The sequence below is a fragment of the Camelina sativa genome, chromosome 19 (genome assembly GCF_030686135.1).
Source record: "Camelina sativa cultivar CO46 ecotype springtype chromosome 19, ASM3068613v1".
Classification (NCBI taxonomy): domain Eukaryota; kingdom Viridiplantae; phylum Streptophyta; class Magnoliopsida; order Brassicales; family Brassicaceae; genus Camelina; species Camelina sativa.
Window position 1 is genome coordinate 3531864 of NC_141898.1, and position 17828 is coordinate 3549691.

At 39.0% G+C, this 17828-nt stretch overlaps 4 protein-coding genes across 20 annotated transcripts; 2 read left to right on the forward strand and 2 right to left on the reverse strand.

Annotated features, from left to right (window-relative positions):
• The first annotated feature begins 649 nt into the window (after positions 1-649).
• Positions 650-3844, forward strand: LOC104764570 (TOM1-like protein 8). 2 transcript variants are annotated; one of them, XM_010488123.3, is made up of 10 exons: positions 650-880; positions 1185-1263; positions 1428-1526; positions 1627-1740; positions 1813-1958; positions 2045-2126; positions 2201-2286; positions 2385-2549; positions 2630-3060; positions 3153-3844. In XM_010488123.3, the coding sequence occupies exons 1-10, from the start codon at positions 780-782 to the stop codon at positions 3719-3721; spliced, it is 1872 nt and encodes a 623-aa protein (XP_010486425.2). In that variant the 5' UTR covers positions 650-779; the 3' UTR covers positions 3722-3844. The 2 variants fall into 2 exon arrangements, with proteins under 2 accessions (XP_010486425.2, XP_087356923.1); XM_087500797.1 differs by lacking the exon at positions 650-880 and adding an exon at positions 924-1043.
• Positions 3845-3872: 28 nt separating this feature from the next.
• LOC104764571 (protein SIEL) lies at positions 3873-6961 on the forward strand. Its single transcript, XM_087500798.1, is given in 8 exon segments — positions 3873-4514; positions 4619-4702; positions 4921-5148; positions 5296-5487; positions 5837-5977; positions 6082-6171; positions 6258-6765; positions 6768-6961. Coding segments are annotated over 8 exon segments (1914 nt in total). The 5' UTR covers positions 3873-3893; the 3' UTR covers positions 6818-6961.
• A 1188-nt stretch (positions 6962-8149) lies between these two features.
• Positions 8150-10378, reverse strand: LOC104764572 (putative pentatricopeptide repeat-containing protein At3g08820). Its single transcript, XM_019240792.2, has one exon. It carries the CDS (start codon positions 10307-10309, stop codon positions 8258-8260), a length of 2052 nt encoding a protein of 683 aa, XP_019096337.2. The 5' UTR covers positions 10310-10378; the 3' UTR covers positions 8150-8257.
• A 306-nt stretch (positions 10379-10684) lies between these two features.
• On the reverse strand, positions 10685-17766 carry LOC104764573 (uncharacterized). Of its 16 annotated transcripts, none has more exons than XM_087500801.1 (25): positions 17485-17646; positions 17236-17413; positions 17077-17148; positions 16931-16979; positions 16731-16842; positions 16576-16647; positions 16376-16438; positions 16167-16244; positions 15968-16060; positions 15690-15809; positions 15261-15344; positions 14848-15057; positions 14691-14738; positions 14050-14286; positions 13795-13886; positions 13362-13606; positions 12994-13062; positions 12838-12902; positions 12574-12743; positions 12420-12498; positions 12083-12326; positions 11931-11976; positions 11390-11498; positions 11226-11288; positions 10685-10901 (listed from the first exon to the last, which is right to left on the reverse strand). In XM_087500801.1, the coding sequence occupies exons 7-25, from the start codon at positions 16400-16402 to the stop codon at positions 10821-10823; spliced, it is 2160 nt and encodes a 719-aa protein (XP_087356927.1). In that variant the 5' UTR covers positions 16403-16438; positions 16576-16647; positions 16731-16842; positions 16931-16979; positions 17077-17148; positions 17236-17413; positions 17485-17646; the 3' UTR covers positions 10685-10820. The 16 variants fall into 16 exon arrangements, 9 of the variants coding, with proteins under 9 accessions (XP_087356927.1, XP_010486429.2, XP_087356933.1 ...); XM_010488127.3 differs by having other exon boundaries at positions 16936-16979; positions 17485-17604; XM_087500807.1 differs by having other exon boundaries at positions 15171-15344; positions 17485-17600.
• Between the last annotated feature and the right edge of the window lie 62 nt (positions 17767-17828).

Genomic DNA, 17828 nt, shown 5'->3' on the forward strand with positions numbered 1-17828 from the left:
ATACGAAACAAACCGGAGTCAACAATCTATATCGATGATTTTTAAGCTTACTCTCTCAGGTAAGCCAAACTGTCAAGACAAAAGAAACCGGATGATGGACTTGTAAAACCGTAAAACAGAGTTCTTGAAGAGGTAAAGAGTTAGAGAATATGAAAAGTTTGACGTCGAAAAATTGAATAGTTTCTCAATTAGATTATGAAAACTCGTTAGGTTAGTGCAGTCGACCCCTAACGTATCCGCCAAGATTTTATGAACATGGTTCGCCACACATCACACGGTGACCTTTTTTTCCGGATAAACACTTGGCCTCCATTCAGTAGCTTTCGTAACAAGGTATCGGGTTTCTTGATGAAGAATAGCATGTCCATATACATCTCCAGCCTCTCACGGTGTTCGCATGGAAGAATCCAACTCTACTGTTACCGCATCTTCAGGACATGTTAAAGACGACGTGGCGTTTCACGTTTCAAAGAGTGGTTAGCGTGTCGTTTTATTGTTAGAAAAACGGGATGAGTTTCTATATTCGAAGCTCGTTTATTCACTCACCTAAAGGCCCAATTTAATAGAAAAAAACATTTTAAAGGGAAAATATGAAAGGTCAATTAGTTCCTTAATCTTCTGCTTTGACGTAGCAACGGTGTTAACAAGTGTCGCCGTATTATTTTCTAGTTGCTAATTAAGAAGAGCTAATAGTTTTCTTGTTTTGCATATTACGAGGAACAAAACAACACTTCTCTTAGTTCGGAGTTTTGAAAGACAAGAGGAAAAAAACGAAGAAGATGGTGCATCCATTGGTTGATAGGGCCACAAGTGACCTGCTCATTGGCCCTGATTGGGCTATGAACCTCGAGATATGTGACATGCTTAATCATGAGCCTGGGTACGACCTGTCTTCACTAAATATTTTTCTATGATCGGAAAATCCTCGATCTGGTCGATCAGAAACAATGTTCTAAAGGACAATCAATAATAGTTGAACTTATGATGTCCTAAAGAGAATACATGCAATTCTTCTTTTTGATATCTTAATAACAATATTAGTGGTATTTTTTTTTGTTAATCCTAACATGTTATACTAGATTTGTGTTGATCATTGAAGTTTTTGATGGTTTGCATTTAATTTGGTTTTGATTTTTCTTTTTGGTTCTATATCATCGTTTTTTGATATGTGAGTGTGTTTGTAGGCAAACAAGAGAGGTAGTGAGTGGCATAAAGAAGAGGCTTACTAGTAGGACTTCCAAGGTTCAGCTTTTGGCTCTTACAGTAAGTTCTATTCAATGAAATGTTCTTACATAATAATTGAAAACCAAACTTCACTTTCAGTTTGATATGCAAACAACCAATATAGTTTTTAGATATTTACTTTTATTTTTTCCCCTTTTTCACTTCAGTTTAAACATGTATATTTGGGATTGTTACAATTGTAGTTACTAGAGACAATTATGAACAATTGTGGGGAACTTATTCATATGCAAGTTGCAGAGAAGGATATACTTCATAAGATGGTGAAGATGGCCAAAAAGAAGGTCAGGATATTATATGATTCTTATTTTTTAACTATTGTTCCATCTATGATCATTTTTGTGTCACACCAAACTTATCATGTTGTTTTTGTAAAAATTATAGCCTAACATCCAAGTGAGGGAGAAGATATTGATACTTATAGATACTTGGCAAGAGAGCTTTTCAGGTCCACAAGGAAGACATCCACAATATTATGCAGCATACCAAGAACTGTTGGTATGTTTCATTTTTTTTGCTGTAATATGCATGGTTCACATGATTTCATTTATTTTCTTTATCTATTTGCAGCGGGCAGGAACTGTATTCCCTCAAAGACCTCATACCACACTCAGTTCAGGACAAACTGGTCCTTCGATAACGTACCCTCAGAGTTCTCGTAATGCTAGACAAGCAGCTACTGATACTTCAACAGAGTCAGAATTTCCAACTTTGAGGTGTTTATCTTGATATTTATTTGCCCACTGTTTTCTAGGAATATTGAAAATAAAAAGATTGATAAAATAGCATTGTTTGGTTGAAGTTTGACAGAAATTCAAAATGCTAGAGGAATAATGGATGTCTTAGCTGAAATGATGAACGCAATAGATAAAAACAACAAAGAGGTATGTTAATCCAAATTCTGAAAAGAAGGTATGTAACATTTTGGTAACATATTATATTGGTGTCACCTTTGCAGGGGCTTAAACAAGAGGTTCTTGTAGATCTCGTTGGCCAATGTCGCACCTATAAGCAAAGAGTAGTACACCTTGTAAACTCGACATCGTAAAGATCTAAAACGTTAACTTCATAATTGTGTTTTGAAATTTCTAACAGTTATGACGAATACATGATTACTATATACGTTTTGGTTCATGTGTCAGAGATGAATCATTGCTTTGCCAAGGCCTAGCCTTAAATGACGATTTGCAGCGCCTACTTGCAAAGCACGAATCCATCGCCTCTGGAAACAGTATGATAGAAAAGGAAGATAAATCTAAAAAGGAAGTTCCTAAGGACACAACTCAGATCATAGATGTTGGTTCAAGGTAAGAAGCAGCTCTAGTTTTTTGGGTTCTTGACTAAGTTTGACTATGACATTCTAAAATATATAAAATTTGTTTTGCAGTGAAACTAAAGCTTGTACTGTTGTGGCTTCTGCAACAAATGGTCCAAAAATAGACCTTCTAAGTGGTGATGACTTTGAGACTCCGAATGCGGAAAACTCATTAGCCCTTGTTCCTCTCGGACCTCCGCAACCAAGTAGTCCCGTAGCAACGCCAGATAACTCCATTGTCTTAATCGATATGTTATCAGATAACAACTGCGAAAGCTCTACTCCTACTTCGAATCCACACGCACAGAATCAGATGGTGCAACAACATCACTCAAATGGATTTGGACCAGCTGGCCATCAAGAGCAACCTTTTTATGGACAAGGGTCATCTGGTCCTGTTTGGAATCTCCAAATTACCCAACAACACCAACAACCATCTTCTCCTGCCTACGGAAACCAACCCTTTTCGCCTAGCTTTAGCCCGCCTGCCTCTCCTCACTATGGTATGCACTTTGGACTGAAACTCAGACTGATATTGGTACCTACAAAGACTAGCTAATTAGTATACTAACTTGTTATCTCTTTAAATTGTAAGGTGGACAAAACAACAATGTACTAGCATTACCCCCACCACCATGGGAAGCTCAATCTCCAAGCTCTAGCCCTCAATACTCTCCTACTCATCCAATGCAAGTGACTCAAGTGGTCATCACCACACACAGTCATCAACCCTTCGGTTACAACCCTCAAGGCGGGTCTCCTCATCCCCCGAACAACAACAACAACAACAACAACAACTTGTTCGGAATGTTCCTCCCTCCAATGACAGGAGGCCACATGCCACCCTTTGGCCACAACCCAAACGTCATAAACAACAATTACAATCCCGCCATGTACGGAGGAGGCTACGGAGGAGGACAAGCTCAGCCACCACAACAGTACCTTCTAGAACAACAAATGTACGGCATGTCTCTTCAAGAGAATGGAAACAACAATACAAACCCCTACCAAGTTTCTTCTCATCATCAACAACAGCCTTTGGCTCTTAACCATCCACCAATGATGAAGCCAATGAATAAGAAACCAGAAGACAAGTTGTTTGGTGATCTTGTTGAACTCTCCAAGTTCAAGAAACCCACTTCAGGACGAGCTGGTAGTATGTAAAATTTCACACCACCATTTTTTTTTTACTTCAAATTTAGAGATTTCAAAAATGTTTTGACTTTTTTTTTATTGGTCTAAAAATTTATGTTGACTTTTGAAATAAATATCAAAACTATTAATCTTTTTGTCGCCGCCAAATAAAAATTGAGAAATTCTCACTTCTTCTTCTTCAATGGAGGAAGACGACGACTCGATCTCTCTCGACACTCTAGCTTCTATTAGATCACTCATTATCAACGCCGACACTTACGACTCTGTAATTTCCTCGGTGTTCGATTTCCTTAGTGGTCTTCTGAGTCGAGGAGACTCGCCAATTCTTCACCACATCCTCAAGCTACTCTCCGACCTTTCCTTCCGGCGAAAGGAATTAGCACCACAGATCTTCGACTCGGTCCTTTCCAACTTACTCCGCCTTCAAAACTCCGCCGCCGTGGAATCGCTTGCTGTGCTGGCGTCGGTATCCGAAAGATACCCTAGCCTCGCCGCCGCGCTTTCCAAAATCGACGGCGAGGTATTTGCGTCGATTTGTCTCGGAGCACCTATATCGTCTCGGCTGTGGCTACTTAGGCACGCGGAGAGGTTCAATGTCCCGTCGTCCGTACTTTTCACCTTGTTTTTAGGGTTTACCAAGGATCCGTATCCGTATATCAGAAAACTAGCTCTGGATGGATTGATTAGTATATGTAAGGCTGGTGACTTGAATCACGCTCATGCCGTGGAAGGTTGCTATACTCGTGCTGTTGAGCTTTTGGGCGATGCTGAAGATAGCGTCAGATCTTCTGCAGTTCGTGCAGTAAGTTTCTCTTTGATTTTATGAAATTGCGGTTGAAAGAATTGTTATAAGCTAATGATCTGATTATATCTAATTGGGGAGTTGGCAACTTTTCGAATGTTCAGGTCAGTGTATGGGGCAAAGTGATGATTGCATCCAAGGAGGAAGAGGTGGACAGAAGAGAATGTACAGATGCTGTGTTTCTCCAGGTAACTAGCTCCTCTTTGGCTTGTATAGCATTTGAAGTCTATGAAATTACCAATTTCGTGTTTGGAGCTGTCTTATACCTAGCTACGAATTGATACAGTGACGAGTCAGTTTTGTGATATCCACTGTATGAAATAAACATGGTGAAGTTTTAAATTGTATTTTGCAAACGAGCTTAAATAACCAAATGTCTGATGTTTTCTTATAAACATGATTTCAGCTTTGTTCTATCGTGAGAGATATGAGTGTAGACGTGAGGGTTGAGGTCTTCAGGGGATTTGGGATTATAGGAACTGCATCAGAAAGCATTATATTGCAAACAATTTCTAAAAAATTATTGGGAGCAGGAAAAGGGAAGAAACCGCAGAATCATCTTTCGAATGTATCAGCTGATGTCGCTGCTGCAGCTGGAGTTTTCATCCATGGTTTTGAAGATGAATTCTACGAGGTATACTTATAAGAAAATTCCTTTTTCGTTTTGTTATGGTGCCTTTATGTGCAATCCTGTTAAGTAAGTTCCGTAGAAAAGAATTTAGTTGAGTTTTTATTGTTTCTGGACTTTTATTAACAGCATTTATATGCATCATTTTTGAAGGTACGGGAAGCTGCGGTTGACTCCTTCCACTCCCTCTCAGTAAATTCTATCAAATTCCCAGATGAAGCTGTTTACCTATTGATGGATATGCTATACGATGATTATATGGTTGTCAAGTTGAAAGCTTTAGATGCATTGCATCATATAGCAGACTCGGGGGACCTGAAGATACAGGAAACTTATATGCCCGCCGTAAGTCACCTTATCTTCTGCCTTTTTTTTTTTTTTTTTTTTCTATTGTACTGAGTAGGCAAACAGCTAATGAGAATGCAGATGCAATACTTCTCTTGCTATACTTCATAACTTTGGTATGTTGTCTCGTGTGGTCCAGGTTTTATGCATATAACCAACCTCTATGAGTTTAGGCCCACTGAAGTAGCTCCATAATTCTTTGCACTCTAGGGCCTAATGCTTAACGAGACAATAAGTGATTTGGTACTAAACTAGCCTCGCTGCCACTGACTCCATGATTGTCACTTGGTTCTATTTGGCTATATCTTTGCTACGAGTTTTGATAAAGACCTTCTACTTGACTTTGCAGTTTTTGGAAGCTATTGTTGATACTTCTGAGAACATAAGAGTTGAGGCTAGAAACATTCTTAAACTGGCAAAGCTGCCTGATTTGAAGCTGGTCGACAAATGTGTTGATGGCGTCCTAAAAAGTTTAGAGATGTATCCACAGGTTGGTACAGTTATCTACAGAGATGAAGTAGCTTCTGATTTTATCAATTCTTTCCTTTTCTTTTTCTTCTTCTGAACCTTAATTTTCTTGCTATTTCATCCTAGGACGAACCTGATACCTTGTCTGCCCTGTTCCATTTCGGAAAAAAACACGCAAAGTTCTTAGCCAGTCTGGTTAAGAGATTTAGTGAAAAGGTAAACGAGAAACTTTTTATCACTCTTTTTTTGTTAACTATAGGCATATAAATTATTTTCATTGCTTACTCTTGCATACTCTCCAGCTAGGGACAGCTTCCGGAAATAAATCTGAATTCAACAGCCAACACTTATCTGCATCTCTTATGCTGATAATCTCAGCCCCTCTCTCAAACAAACAAAGCATCACCTCCGTACCACCCCTGGCTTTTTCATATTCACTTGCAATGCTGGGGAAATTCTCTCGTGGACTTCATGAGATGATGGACCAGGATACGCTTTTGGCTTACTTGACTCATTGCACTATTCTTTCTGCTTCTTCGGGTACAGAATTCAACAAAGGAGATATATTTTTTCATGCATATAGGCACGGTAATGCAGATTTTGCTGGACACCCTGTCTTACTACCAAGCAAAGATATATCTAATGAGAGTAATCAAGCACTCAAGTTTGTTAACTATATACTGTTGAAGATAAAGGCTGCCTGGTTGTTATCACTATCAGGGTGCTCGAAAGAAGCACTCCGAGCGTTGAGGTTTTACAGCTTACAATCTATTAAAATTCCAGCCTCTGAATCATTGTTTCAGGTGTACCCTAACTAATGTGTTTCTTGTCTTCTTGTCCAGGGCTTGCAAACGGGAGTTAGCAATTTTGACAGCCGATTCTTCAATCTCCATTGGTGCATTGCAGTTTATGTGTCAGTACATTCACATAATAGAACTTCTCGCTCAAGTATGGTCTCATTTCGAATACTCAAGACACATCAGCACGTGCAGATCTGTAGAACTGGAAATACTGATGGAAGAGGTAGAGATAAAACTGATGGAGATAAGGTGTAGATTCACAGGCTTGTCTATGGAGGTGTCGTTAGTAATGGAGCTAGTAATTTTTGGTTGCTTGTTAAGGTTATATAGATTTGAGACTTGCTGCCGCCTTAGCTGCATGGAGAAGCTAACTTCAACGATATCTCAATTAGAGCTCCACCACGAACAACAATGCACCAAACCATCAGATTTTCTAACTGAAACTAAGAAGTCATTGCTAGAGATTGGGAGCTCTGCTAATATAAATTGCTGTAGACTGCTTCATCTCATCAAGATATTTAGTTGCTTCTCTCCGGAACAGTTTACGTTCTCTAGTAATCTGCAGTGTGTGAGCGCAGAGTTAGAGGTTCCTGGTAATGGTCCTTACAGTCCGATTTCGTTTTTGCCTGGTCTCCCAGTGGCTATTCAGTGTGAGATCACGCTGCTTAATGTCCCAAGGGATACCTGTTTGTGGCTGAGAATATCCAGAAGCGATGAAACTTGCCAGTTTGTGTACGTGGATCCAAACCTCTACAACGGAGATGCGAGAGAGAAGAAGTTCATGTTTAATGCAGTAACTTACATGACCCCGAGGGCTGCTATGTTCACATTGCGGGTCTCAATAGTCATGGAGTGTTTGTCTGAAGACATTTGTTACAGAAAAGGGCGTCATGGTCCCAAGCATCCAGTGGCCTATCTGTGTAAGGAAAGAGAAGTTCACCTAAACCTTGTTTCAAGAACCTACGGACGAACAGTTGACATTTTATGAATTTTGCAAAAAGTACTTATAGAGATTCTTGTTTTGAGAAATTGATCAGTGTGAGATAACTAAAAAAACTTTATACACTGCTAACTGTTAAAGCTAAAGCATATGCGTTAGTATTCCAACAATATCTTCAGCTATCACCTCCTTCAACAAGATTCAAAGTCCAGTCTAAGTGCAAGTTTAAGGTTAGCTGGCTGGTAAGTCAGATGTATTTCAAAGGCTATGCAGCCAGCTAACTTTTTTTTTTATTCCGAGTTACCAGAATCTGCATTTTGAAGGCTTTTGCTACCCTGAGCGTCCTCGAACCACCGGGAAACGCATCCTTACACAACCTCCGACAACTGTTTTGCTTCCTCCGAGTTGTTATCTTCTGTGTTTAGACATGTGACCTGCTAAAAAAGGTCTATTCTGTCTGCCAACTCTTTTTATAACCAACTTTAAAAACTGTTGTATATTTCTTACAAAATGTCAAGCTCTGAACAATTAAATGACAAGTGAAATTAAATTCTGCCGTTTTTCACCAATAGTCATTGCAAGAACAAGAGCCGTTAGTAAAACAATGAAACCTATTGTTGTCTCTAACAACAATCTCTCGTCTAGTGATCTTCGATATCAACTTCATCACTTCATGACAATCTCCACACACCCTTAGATTCTTCACTACCCGAATCACTTGGCCATGATCCGTACTGATCAGCCCAAACGCAACAGCAAGCTTCTCGCTGTGATACCCCAAGACCCTTTCCTTTTCTTCCTCTTCAACATCGAACATAACAAACTCTGTCGTTGGAACAAAACCCATAAGTCTCATTTCATTACCCAACTCTTCTAGCTTTCCATATATCTTGTCGCTAAGAGGATGAGATTTATCATCTGCTAGAAACTCATGGACCGTCCCTTCCAATTCTATCCAACTATATCCCGGGATCTTCTTCAGACCTTTCTTGTTCATATTGTCCCTCACTTCAGCCGCTTCGTCCCATCTGCCGTTCACAGAGTATATGTTGGATAATTGAACATAGTTTCCTGCATTCCATGGCTCCAAAGCTATGAGTTCTTTAAGAACAGTTTCTGCTAACCGCGTATCTTTGACCAGTCTGCATCCGCTCAGTAACGCTCCCCATATTATCACGTTTGGCTTTAGGGGCATATCGCAGATCACACGGTAAGCGTCATCTAACATCCCTGCTCTGCCCCAAAGATCTACCATGCAACCATAGTGTTCAACAGTGCGTTTCAAAGCGTAATCACAGCTCATGCTGTTAAAAAAACGAAGCCCGTCTTCAATTAGGCCAGCGTGAACGCACCCACAGAGCAGTCCAAGGAACGTGGACCCATCAGGTGAGATACCTAACTTCTCTGTTTGTCCAAAAACCGCGAACGCGAGCTTAACGTGGCCATTCTTGGCCAGACCAGAAATTGCAGCATTCATGATAACTATATCTTTCTCCTTCATTTCTTTAAATACTTCAAAACCTCGAGCCATAGCCCCACATTTCGCATACATGTCGATCAGGGCATTGGCCATAAACAGATTGTTCAAGAACTCATGCCTATCTATTAAACTGATACCCCACTCACCTAGATCAAGCGCTCCCAAGCTTGCACAAGAAGAAAGAAACCCGACAATTGAAAACTGGTCCGGTTTCAGATTTTCGTGCAACATCTGGATGAAAAACTCAACCCCTTCTTTCGGTAAGCTGTTCGATGCATACCCTTGTATCATAGTGCTCCAAGTAACTATATCTTTCTCCACCATCGAGTCAAAAACAGAACGAGCCTTCTCCATATTCCCACACTTTGCATAGAGATTAACAAGTGTCGTCCGCACATACGAGTTCTTCTGCATCCCCGTCTCTTCCATGAACTTAACAATCCATTCCCCGCTGTCGAGATCTCCTACGTGAACACAAGCAGATAAAAACTTAACAATAAAGTAGCTATCCGGCTTCACACCCATCTCCACCATCTTCTTAAACAAACCAATGGCTTCCCTGTGCTTTCCCGCAGTAATATACCCACTAAAAAACGCCGTCCAAGTAACAACGCTTCTCTCAGGAATTTCGTCGAACACTTTGTGGGCATCATTTAAACGTCCGGTTCCAGAGTATACAGAGAGCAGACTCGTCATAGCACCTACGTCGTGATCATACCCACATTTTACAACGAGCGAATGAAGATTAATCCCGAGCTTGAGATTTCTGGATCTTGTGCAAGCCTTGAGAACCAGAGGGAAGGTGAAACCATGGAGGGAGAGACCGTGTTTGCGGATGGAGAGGAAGAGATCGAGGGTTTCTTGGAAGAGATGATTGTTGACGAAGCCATTGATGAGAGTGTTGTAGAGGAAAATGTTTGGGAACTGGGTGTGAGAGAAGAGGAGAAAGGAGTAACGGGTTTGGCGGAAGTAGAGAGTTCGCTTGAGGAGGAGGTTAACGAGGAAAGTGTCGTGGTGGAGGTGGTGGCGAATGAGAGAGGCGTGGATTTGTTTCAGATGGCTGACGGCGGATGCGACGGAGATTAGGGTTTTGATCTGCTGGGATTTCGATGTTGGCACGGTGACGATGCTCATCTCTCCCGCCAATTTATCACCCTTGAATATTGCATCGCTTTATACTTTTTAGTATTTCGAATAACGTATTTATATTTATTTGTATGTTTGTTTTGAAAATAATTTTATACCGAACACAAATAAGATAACCATTTGTATCAGATTTTATCTTCATTCTTATGAAGTTTGCTTTTCTATCAAACTAAATCTAAATTAAATCGCTCAAACTGTTTCATCTCATGTTGTTCGCATTGCTTAATTCCATTTTGAATCATAATTTTTGTTGAATCATAATTTCATAAATATAATTGTTATGATATAACTCAGTCTACTAAACATCCAAAAGCATGCAAATAATTTATAAAATTCTCCGATTAAAAAAAAAATCCAACCGGAGATCATAAATATGAAAGCCACTAAAAAATCAAAAGCATATATATATACATTACTTGTTTATTTTAATTATATATACAAAGACTGTGTATTTTACTATGTACAACACTTGCTAAACTTGGGGAGATAAAAAACAAACTCACTTGACTCTGTGTGTAGCAAGATGCAGCAGAGTCCGAAAGAATTGAGGAGGGTACATTGGGGGCTGCTCTGCTAATGCCTTCAGGTTTTAAATCCCATATCAAAACAAAGAAGGTGTGTTTATGTCAATGTCTCAAGAGCAAACTTTCACGTACACAAATCTAAAGACAAATAAAACATGATTCCAATAATCGATCTATCTTAAATTGTTATTCAAAACACTTAAACAAAACCAAGCACAACCCAAACTTATGTTCTTTGATAAAATTTTGGACTAGAGATAAATCAGTTATTTTTTTGGTAACAAATAATTTATCCGGTTTCCATTTAGTTGACGTACTTCCGAAACCACATATAAGCTGAAACGGTTGCAAGATGGAACAAATAGGAATGCGAAAGTCACCTGTTGGATTAAAACAGTGGAAGGAGTCATTCCGGGAACTGTGTTCACCTCTATAACCAGTACCTGCACAACGACCTTGTGAGATCACAGAAATTGATTTTGGAACGAACGATGAGAGTAGACATTAGTATAGTGCAAAGTATTTCGCTGGATCCCTATCGTACCTCTCCGGTTTCAACATGCACAAAAGCATCGATCCGTGAAAACCCTTCTAACCCGAGAGTTTCTGCAATCAGCTCAATGCCTTGTTTGCATTTCTCCAAAGCTTCCTTACTGAAACTCACAACTTTAGTCATCAGCTTCTATAATCTATTCTCTCTCTCTCTGTTCTCTTGACTAAATCAAACTGATCAAAACCGCACCAAACCAAAGAAACCGGTCAATGTCTTATTTTGGTTTTACTTTTTTTATACCCCAAAAACAAAAACGAAACTCAGTTTTTTGATGATCTTTATACTAACAGTCCATTTCAATACAAAACCAACTCTTCAGAAACTAAATTGGGTTCTAAATTAGTTTATAGTTTCCTCAGACCAAGAGACCTGAAAACCAAAACCTGGATTTGATAACTGTGACAAGCATAGCTTTTCTAAAGAATTTCAAAGAGCTTTCCAACTAAGTAAAATGCTCTCTTTCATATACAAAGCATAGTATTTTAATCTATTCCATGTAAAAATAATATCCCGATTGAAGCTTTAGACAAACCTCATGATTGTTGGTGGAGGTGGAGTAAGATTTATGCCAGTGCCGCCTATTAAAGATATAATTACATATGCCATCATTGTAAAGACATTTTAGTACTCTCATAAAAAGTAGAAAGAAGACATGAAATGGCAAAGAAAGACAAGTGGGAATACCTTGAAACTTCTCCTCGAGTGACAATATATCGCCACTTTCCTTGACAGTAAGACTAGGACTCAGCGAATGCATTGACCCACGGCTCCCGATAACACCTACAGTTATCTCAACCCATCGCCTCCTACCTTTCCAAGAGAGCTGCTGCTTGGCTTTGGATGAAGTTATGATCTCATCGGTTTCAACAAATGGTTCAAAAATCAAGAGCTCTGGAGCAGGATTTGGCATCTCAATCATTCCATGTGTCTATACACACAAAGTTGAGATAGGTATTTGGATAATCCTACTTTATGAATGGAAGGTTTACGGTTATGCTAATAATTTTTTTTTTGTTTTGACCTTAGAAAGAGTGTTTGGAGGAATCCTTGGTAGACAATCTTTTAAAGCTTGTACATATATAGCAAGGTCTTCAGAGGAACTGCAGGAAAACCCAAATATTTAAACTCATACACAAAAAAAACTTAGTGGTGACGATTGGAAAAAGACGAGTTACCACAATCTTGCAACACCAGTGGAGCATCCATCCTTTGCTGGTTTAACACATAGTGTGAGACAACGAAACTTGTTGATCAATTCATTCCAAACATTTGGGATGGTCTCATGCATTATATCCTCTGTTCTTTTCACATCTTTGCTTATGGTATGAATTCCAAACTCTGAAAGCTATTGATTACGAAAACACACAATAAAAAGTCATTTGTTACAATTACTCACGTTTTCAATATATTAGCTTGAATATATTGACTGGTTTCTTTACCTGACTAAGAGCCTGAGATGTTGTAATCTTGTCCATGCAAGTCCTTGAGGCTAGTACGCCTGGACCTTTATTTAAGAACAGAAAAGGAAAATTAAACATTGGGTGGACATAGAGAATTAAATAGAAACCCAAATACTATCATAAGTTGCAACTAACCTGTATAAGAAACTCCTTCATCCTCCAGCAAGGCCTGTAGCGTACCATCTTCCCCAATTCCTCCATGCACTGTCATTTAGCATTTGAAAAATATACTCATAAAAACACTGCATACTCAGTATATAGCGACTGAGGGTGAGTTGCATACAGAATGGAAGCACTCTCTTACTAGATAAAAGTGCTTCTGGAGGAGTATCAACACTGCAAACCAAAACTGTTTCAACATCCCCAGCTTTTGTTTTTGTTCATGCAACTAATCTTACTAATTTAATTTGTTGATAGCTTTCTCTCATTAAGTCATAAACTTATATTTGCTCATGTTTAATACAAAATTGGAAACATTGTAGTCTCTCAGTTATAAGACTAACCTGCAATGAAAACAGTTGCTTGAGCTTCCTTGGCAAGCTTGATCCACTCTTTCAATGAGAATTTTCTGGGTAGATCGTCTGTTATATCAAACCCTGCAAACCAGCTTTGATTCCCCAAACCATCCATAAGATCCTCCATCACTTGCTTCTGCAGCAGAGATGTAAATAGAGCCCGATCAGGCTCGATTGCTTCTAAGCACGCTGCAAGAACTTCCTCGGCAGTGTGCCTTAGCACAACTGAATAGCTGAGAACAAAGAAACTCATTACTGATGTTGACTGATATAGCATTATAAATGAGGAAATTTCAAAAAACTTCATACATCCACATAACTGTTATACCATTTTTTCCCCTCTATCGTATGGGAGGTCAATATTTGTACCTATGAGTACAGACTACTGTAAATCTTATTTCAACTCTGAGAATATACTTACGGCAAAGCCCAGACTTCTTTATTGTCCAAGTTTGAAGATGTTCCTGATGAGTTGCTAAGTGAGGGGGAAAGCAAACAGGGAGTTACATTAAGCTGTAAACAAGAAGATCATCAGAGTCACGGCAATATCCTATTGCACTATTGCAACCACATTTTAGCTATCATAGCTTAACGACAATGCACACTGGAATTAATGATTTCATAAGATGTATAATTACACCTCAAATGATGTGATGATGCGTTCTTTTCAACTTACATCTACAAATCTTTGCAAATTGATCCAGACATTCGTTCCACTCATGATGGACACCTGCCGCTCTGAAGTATCTCCTCCAAATATGACAAACACTTTCTGGACGTCCCCAGAGATTTCCAGGTCTGTTGAACCTTGGAGTAATTGACTATACCCATTATTATACCAAGAAAGATGGGGAAACCTCGAGCTAGCACGGTGGACGATTGTTCGTAAAATGTTTGAATGAGAAAACCCAACCTGAATATAAGAATTAATGATCTAAAATCATGTATGGTTAATACAAACATCAAACCTTATTGTTCGAATGAACTACGCATGAATGAGAATACATACATAAATGAACAATACATCACAGCTCAAACTTTCCCAGTTTCCCTATTACCTTACAATTTACTTACAAACTATCAATGAGAAGACTAATTGCTGTCCAAAACAAAACAAAAAAGATAGTTGGGAAGAAAAAATTAAAAGCGTGATGCTTATAAAATCATGTCATTTCTCAAAGCATCGACAATAATAAGGAAAAAGATAGGGTAAATGCACACACATTTTACAAAATATGAGAAGAAGAGTTAAACAGAGTAGAGACAGCACGAAGCACATTTTTCACATAACCATCAATGTACAATATCTTTAATTACCTTAGAAGCCTGCTGGAAGAGAAAGCTAGTTTGTTCCATGCCACTTATCTGTAAAAGCAGTTGAGATATGCATTCAAGTGTTACTTCTAAGAACAATGCAATGTATAGTAGCAGCTTCGGGTAAATATGAAGGTCGTCAAATTTGCAATAGGCTAACCAGGTTGATGTCTGTGCATATAATATCCCCTGACTCGGGTCCTCCAAGCCTTTCACTTGCAGATGATAATAAATTTGAGTTGGGAGCCAGATACCATCCATCAATGCGAGCAAAGTCACGTAGACCAAGCTTTTGAAATATAAGAGATGCCTCTTCACGAATCCTTTTGATAACATGGATAGGGAAACGGGGAGGAGTGTGATAGATGACCTGTTTCAAATACACTCATTGTGAGGAGAAATAAAGTTCCTAACATTTAGAACTCGATATGCTGAGAAACCAATAAAATAACCTCTGAAAAATAGAAAGAAAGATATCTTTACCTTTTTAAAATACAGAGTTAAGGGTATAAAAGCAATCAATTCGTTTCAGACACAGCTTTCACTATTGGTTACGGTAATTGCAAGAATCACCTGCTGTGTCGGCAGATACTTCCTCCGATAGTCGAAGATTGCGTCTTCCTTTGGATCACTACTGCCATGAAACTGAAGTTGAACCTGATCACATAAAGGTACATAACAGTAAGAAACTATACATGATATTAAGGGAAAGATCTAGTCCATATACGTATTACTTTAAATGGATATCTCATGAAGTCATCTGACCTCAATGCACAAATAAGTTAGCCACAAACAATGGCATTCAGCAAACTAAATCTGTTCGTCCTGAGATCTGCTTCCTATTTAGTATAAAAAATTACAGCGGCTAAAGTTTCACTAGTCCAATATTAATATAATTCATGTAGTCGTGGTCCAGATATCAGCTGAGACAGAACCTCAGAGAAAAAAATATGTGGCACAAGCTTTCTGTGAAACTCAGAAAACAAATGAAAATGTAATTACCTCAGTAGGCATCAGTACAACAGGATGGCAAACAGAACCAGAACCTACATCCAGGACGATGGCAGTGAACTCATATGCATCTTCAATGAACACCTCAACAACAACCCTATCATCAATTCCCTATCCGACACAAGAAGAAAAAACCAATTTGCATGTTAAGATAATATAGTTTGCAATCCTCCAAAACTACAGATTTTCTAGTTTCAGGAAATAGAGTTTTCCATTCCTTCACTTCTAAGTCCCTACTTATACTGTTCAAGCTTCAAAACAAAGGATACCTCTAGGATTAGTTCAATAGCCTTTTTAATTGAATCATTTACGCCAAAAGCAACTTTGACACCAATACTCGAACCTGCTTTAGCTGGTTTAACCTGAAACAGACAGAAATGAAGAGAAAAAATAAGTGAAATAAATGAAGGAAATGGGATCTCTAGACAACATTTCTATGACCAGGCTGAGAGATAGCCAGATGCTTACCACGACTTTTCCCATCTTGAGATCCAGCTTGTTATCTGTAAACCATTGTGCTATTTCACTTTCGTCTACGTCAGTCCCCTGAACGACATGTTGTTTATAGGTAATTTATCATTAGCTGAAAATTTGACTGCTATGTAAAGATAAGATTTCTCTGCAAATGAAGTAGAAAATGAATGCAGATAAAGAGACATGTCTAGACAATATACTACCTGCACCAAGTAGTTTGGTACTGTCATGAACCCATAGTCCCTGAGCTCCAAAGAGGCTTCATACTGGAATTAGTTCACTGGAATTAATCAGAACTATACAAATACATAGGTAGATACAAATCAACAACAAAACGACAGTTAACTCAATAGGATGTAAATGAATATCTGAAAAAATCGTTCATCCAGACTCATTAATTTACCTTGTCAAAGGCTCGACGACATTCACGGGATCCGGTCCCCACAAATGGAATGTTGTGACTTTCCAACAGCTCCTGGATAGCATTAATTTAAGGTCCCGTAGCATAAGTACTTACAGGAGAAAATAAACCCCAAACTTTTGTACAAAACAACAAACCTGAATGCCACCATCTTCACCAAATCGACCATGAATTACTGGAAACACAATGTCCACAGCGGAAACAAGATGCTCAGCCAATCCGGATAACGATGAGAATCCCTGTGCAAGACTACAGTACGAAACAAACTAGCCACTCAGCTAATTTGGTCACTATTATTATTGTTCCATAATAATAGCAGCTCATTCTTATCATATACCTCACCTCTCCAGCTTGAAATCGAAATCTGCCGGAGTATTCGAGTACAACTGAAAATTTTCACAAACAAAAAAAATAAAAAATAATAAGAGATACATACACCAGAAACTTGTCAATATACACCTAAACAAGAAGCTGCTAGCAAACCTGGGCGGAGGAAATTGCAAAAGCTTTGAGGTCAGGATCTATATAATAGCAGCTCACGCTTATACCATTACCCTGATGATAAACCATCCCAACACAATCGAAACGCAATCTCAAACCATACTCAATTAAAATCCAAGCTCAATTAATCAGGAAAAGAACCTGGATATGATCGAGAACTGATCTAGCAGAGTTGAGAGAAATCCCGCGCTCCGCCGACGGACCTCCGCAAATGAGTCCCACTCTCAGATTCCTTCTACTCATCTCCTCTCCGGAAACGACCGCCTTCGAGATGGTTCGTATAGCTCCGGATCCCCGAAACTTCTTCATCCCCAAAAACCTGCATGTAGTACTCTCGGTTAGTGTGTACTTCTGATTTAGCTTCAGTGTTGTCCGTGGAGCCGTCGCTACTTGATTAACGCTATCTCCTCCTCCTCCTACGCCGCTAATTATCGAGAAACTGACGCCGATCGCCATGGACGCCATCTCTAAAGGAAGCTTAATTCTCCGTAAAAGCTTTTACACCTACTCGGTGCAGTGAACAATTTTCGAAGCAAAAAGCATTCGTCGCACGCGGGAGCTTTGCTTTGCACGTGTCTGTATAAATTTGCTTTGACAAAAATTACCTAATTTTTTATGATAAGTGAGAACAATCCAAACGCATCTGTACTTGCTTAATGAGTGATTTTCCACAATTATTTGGATTAGGATAATAATTGGCATTATTAGACCAAACGTAGTCGATACGTAGCATG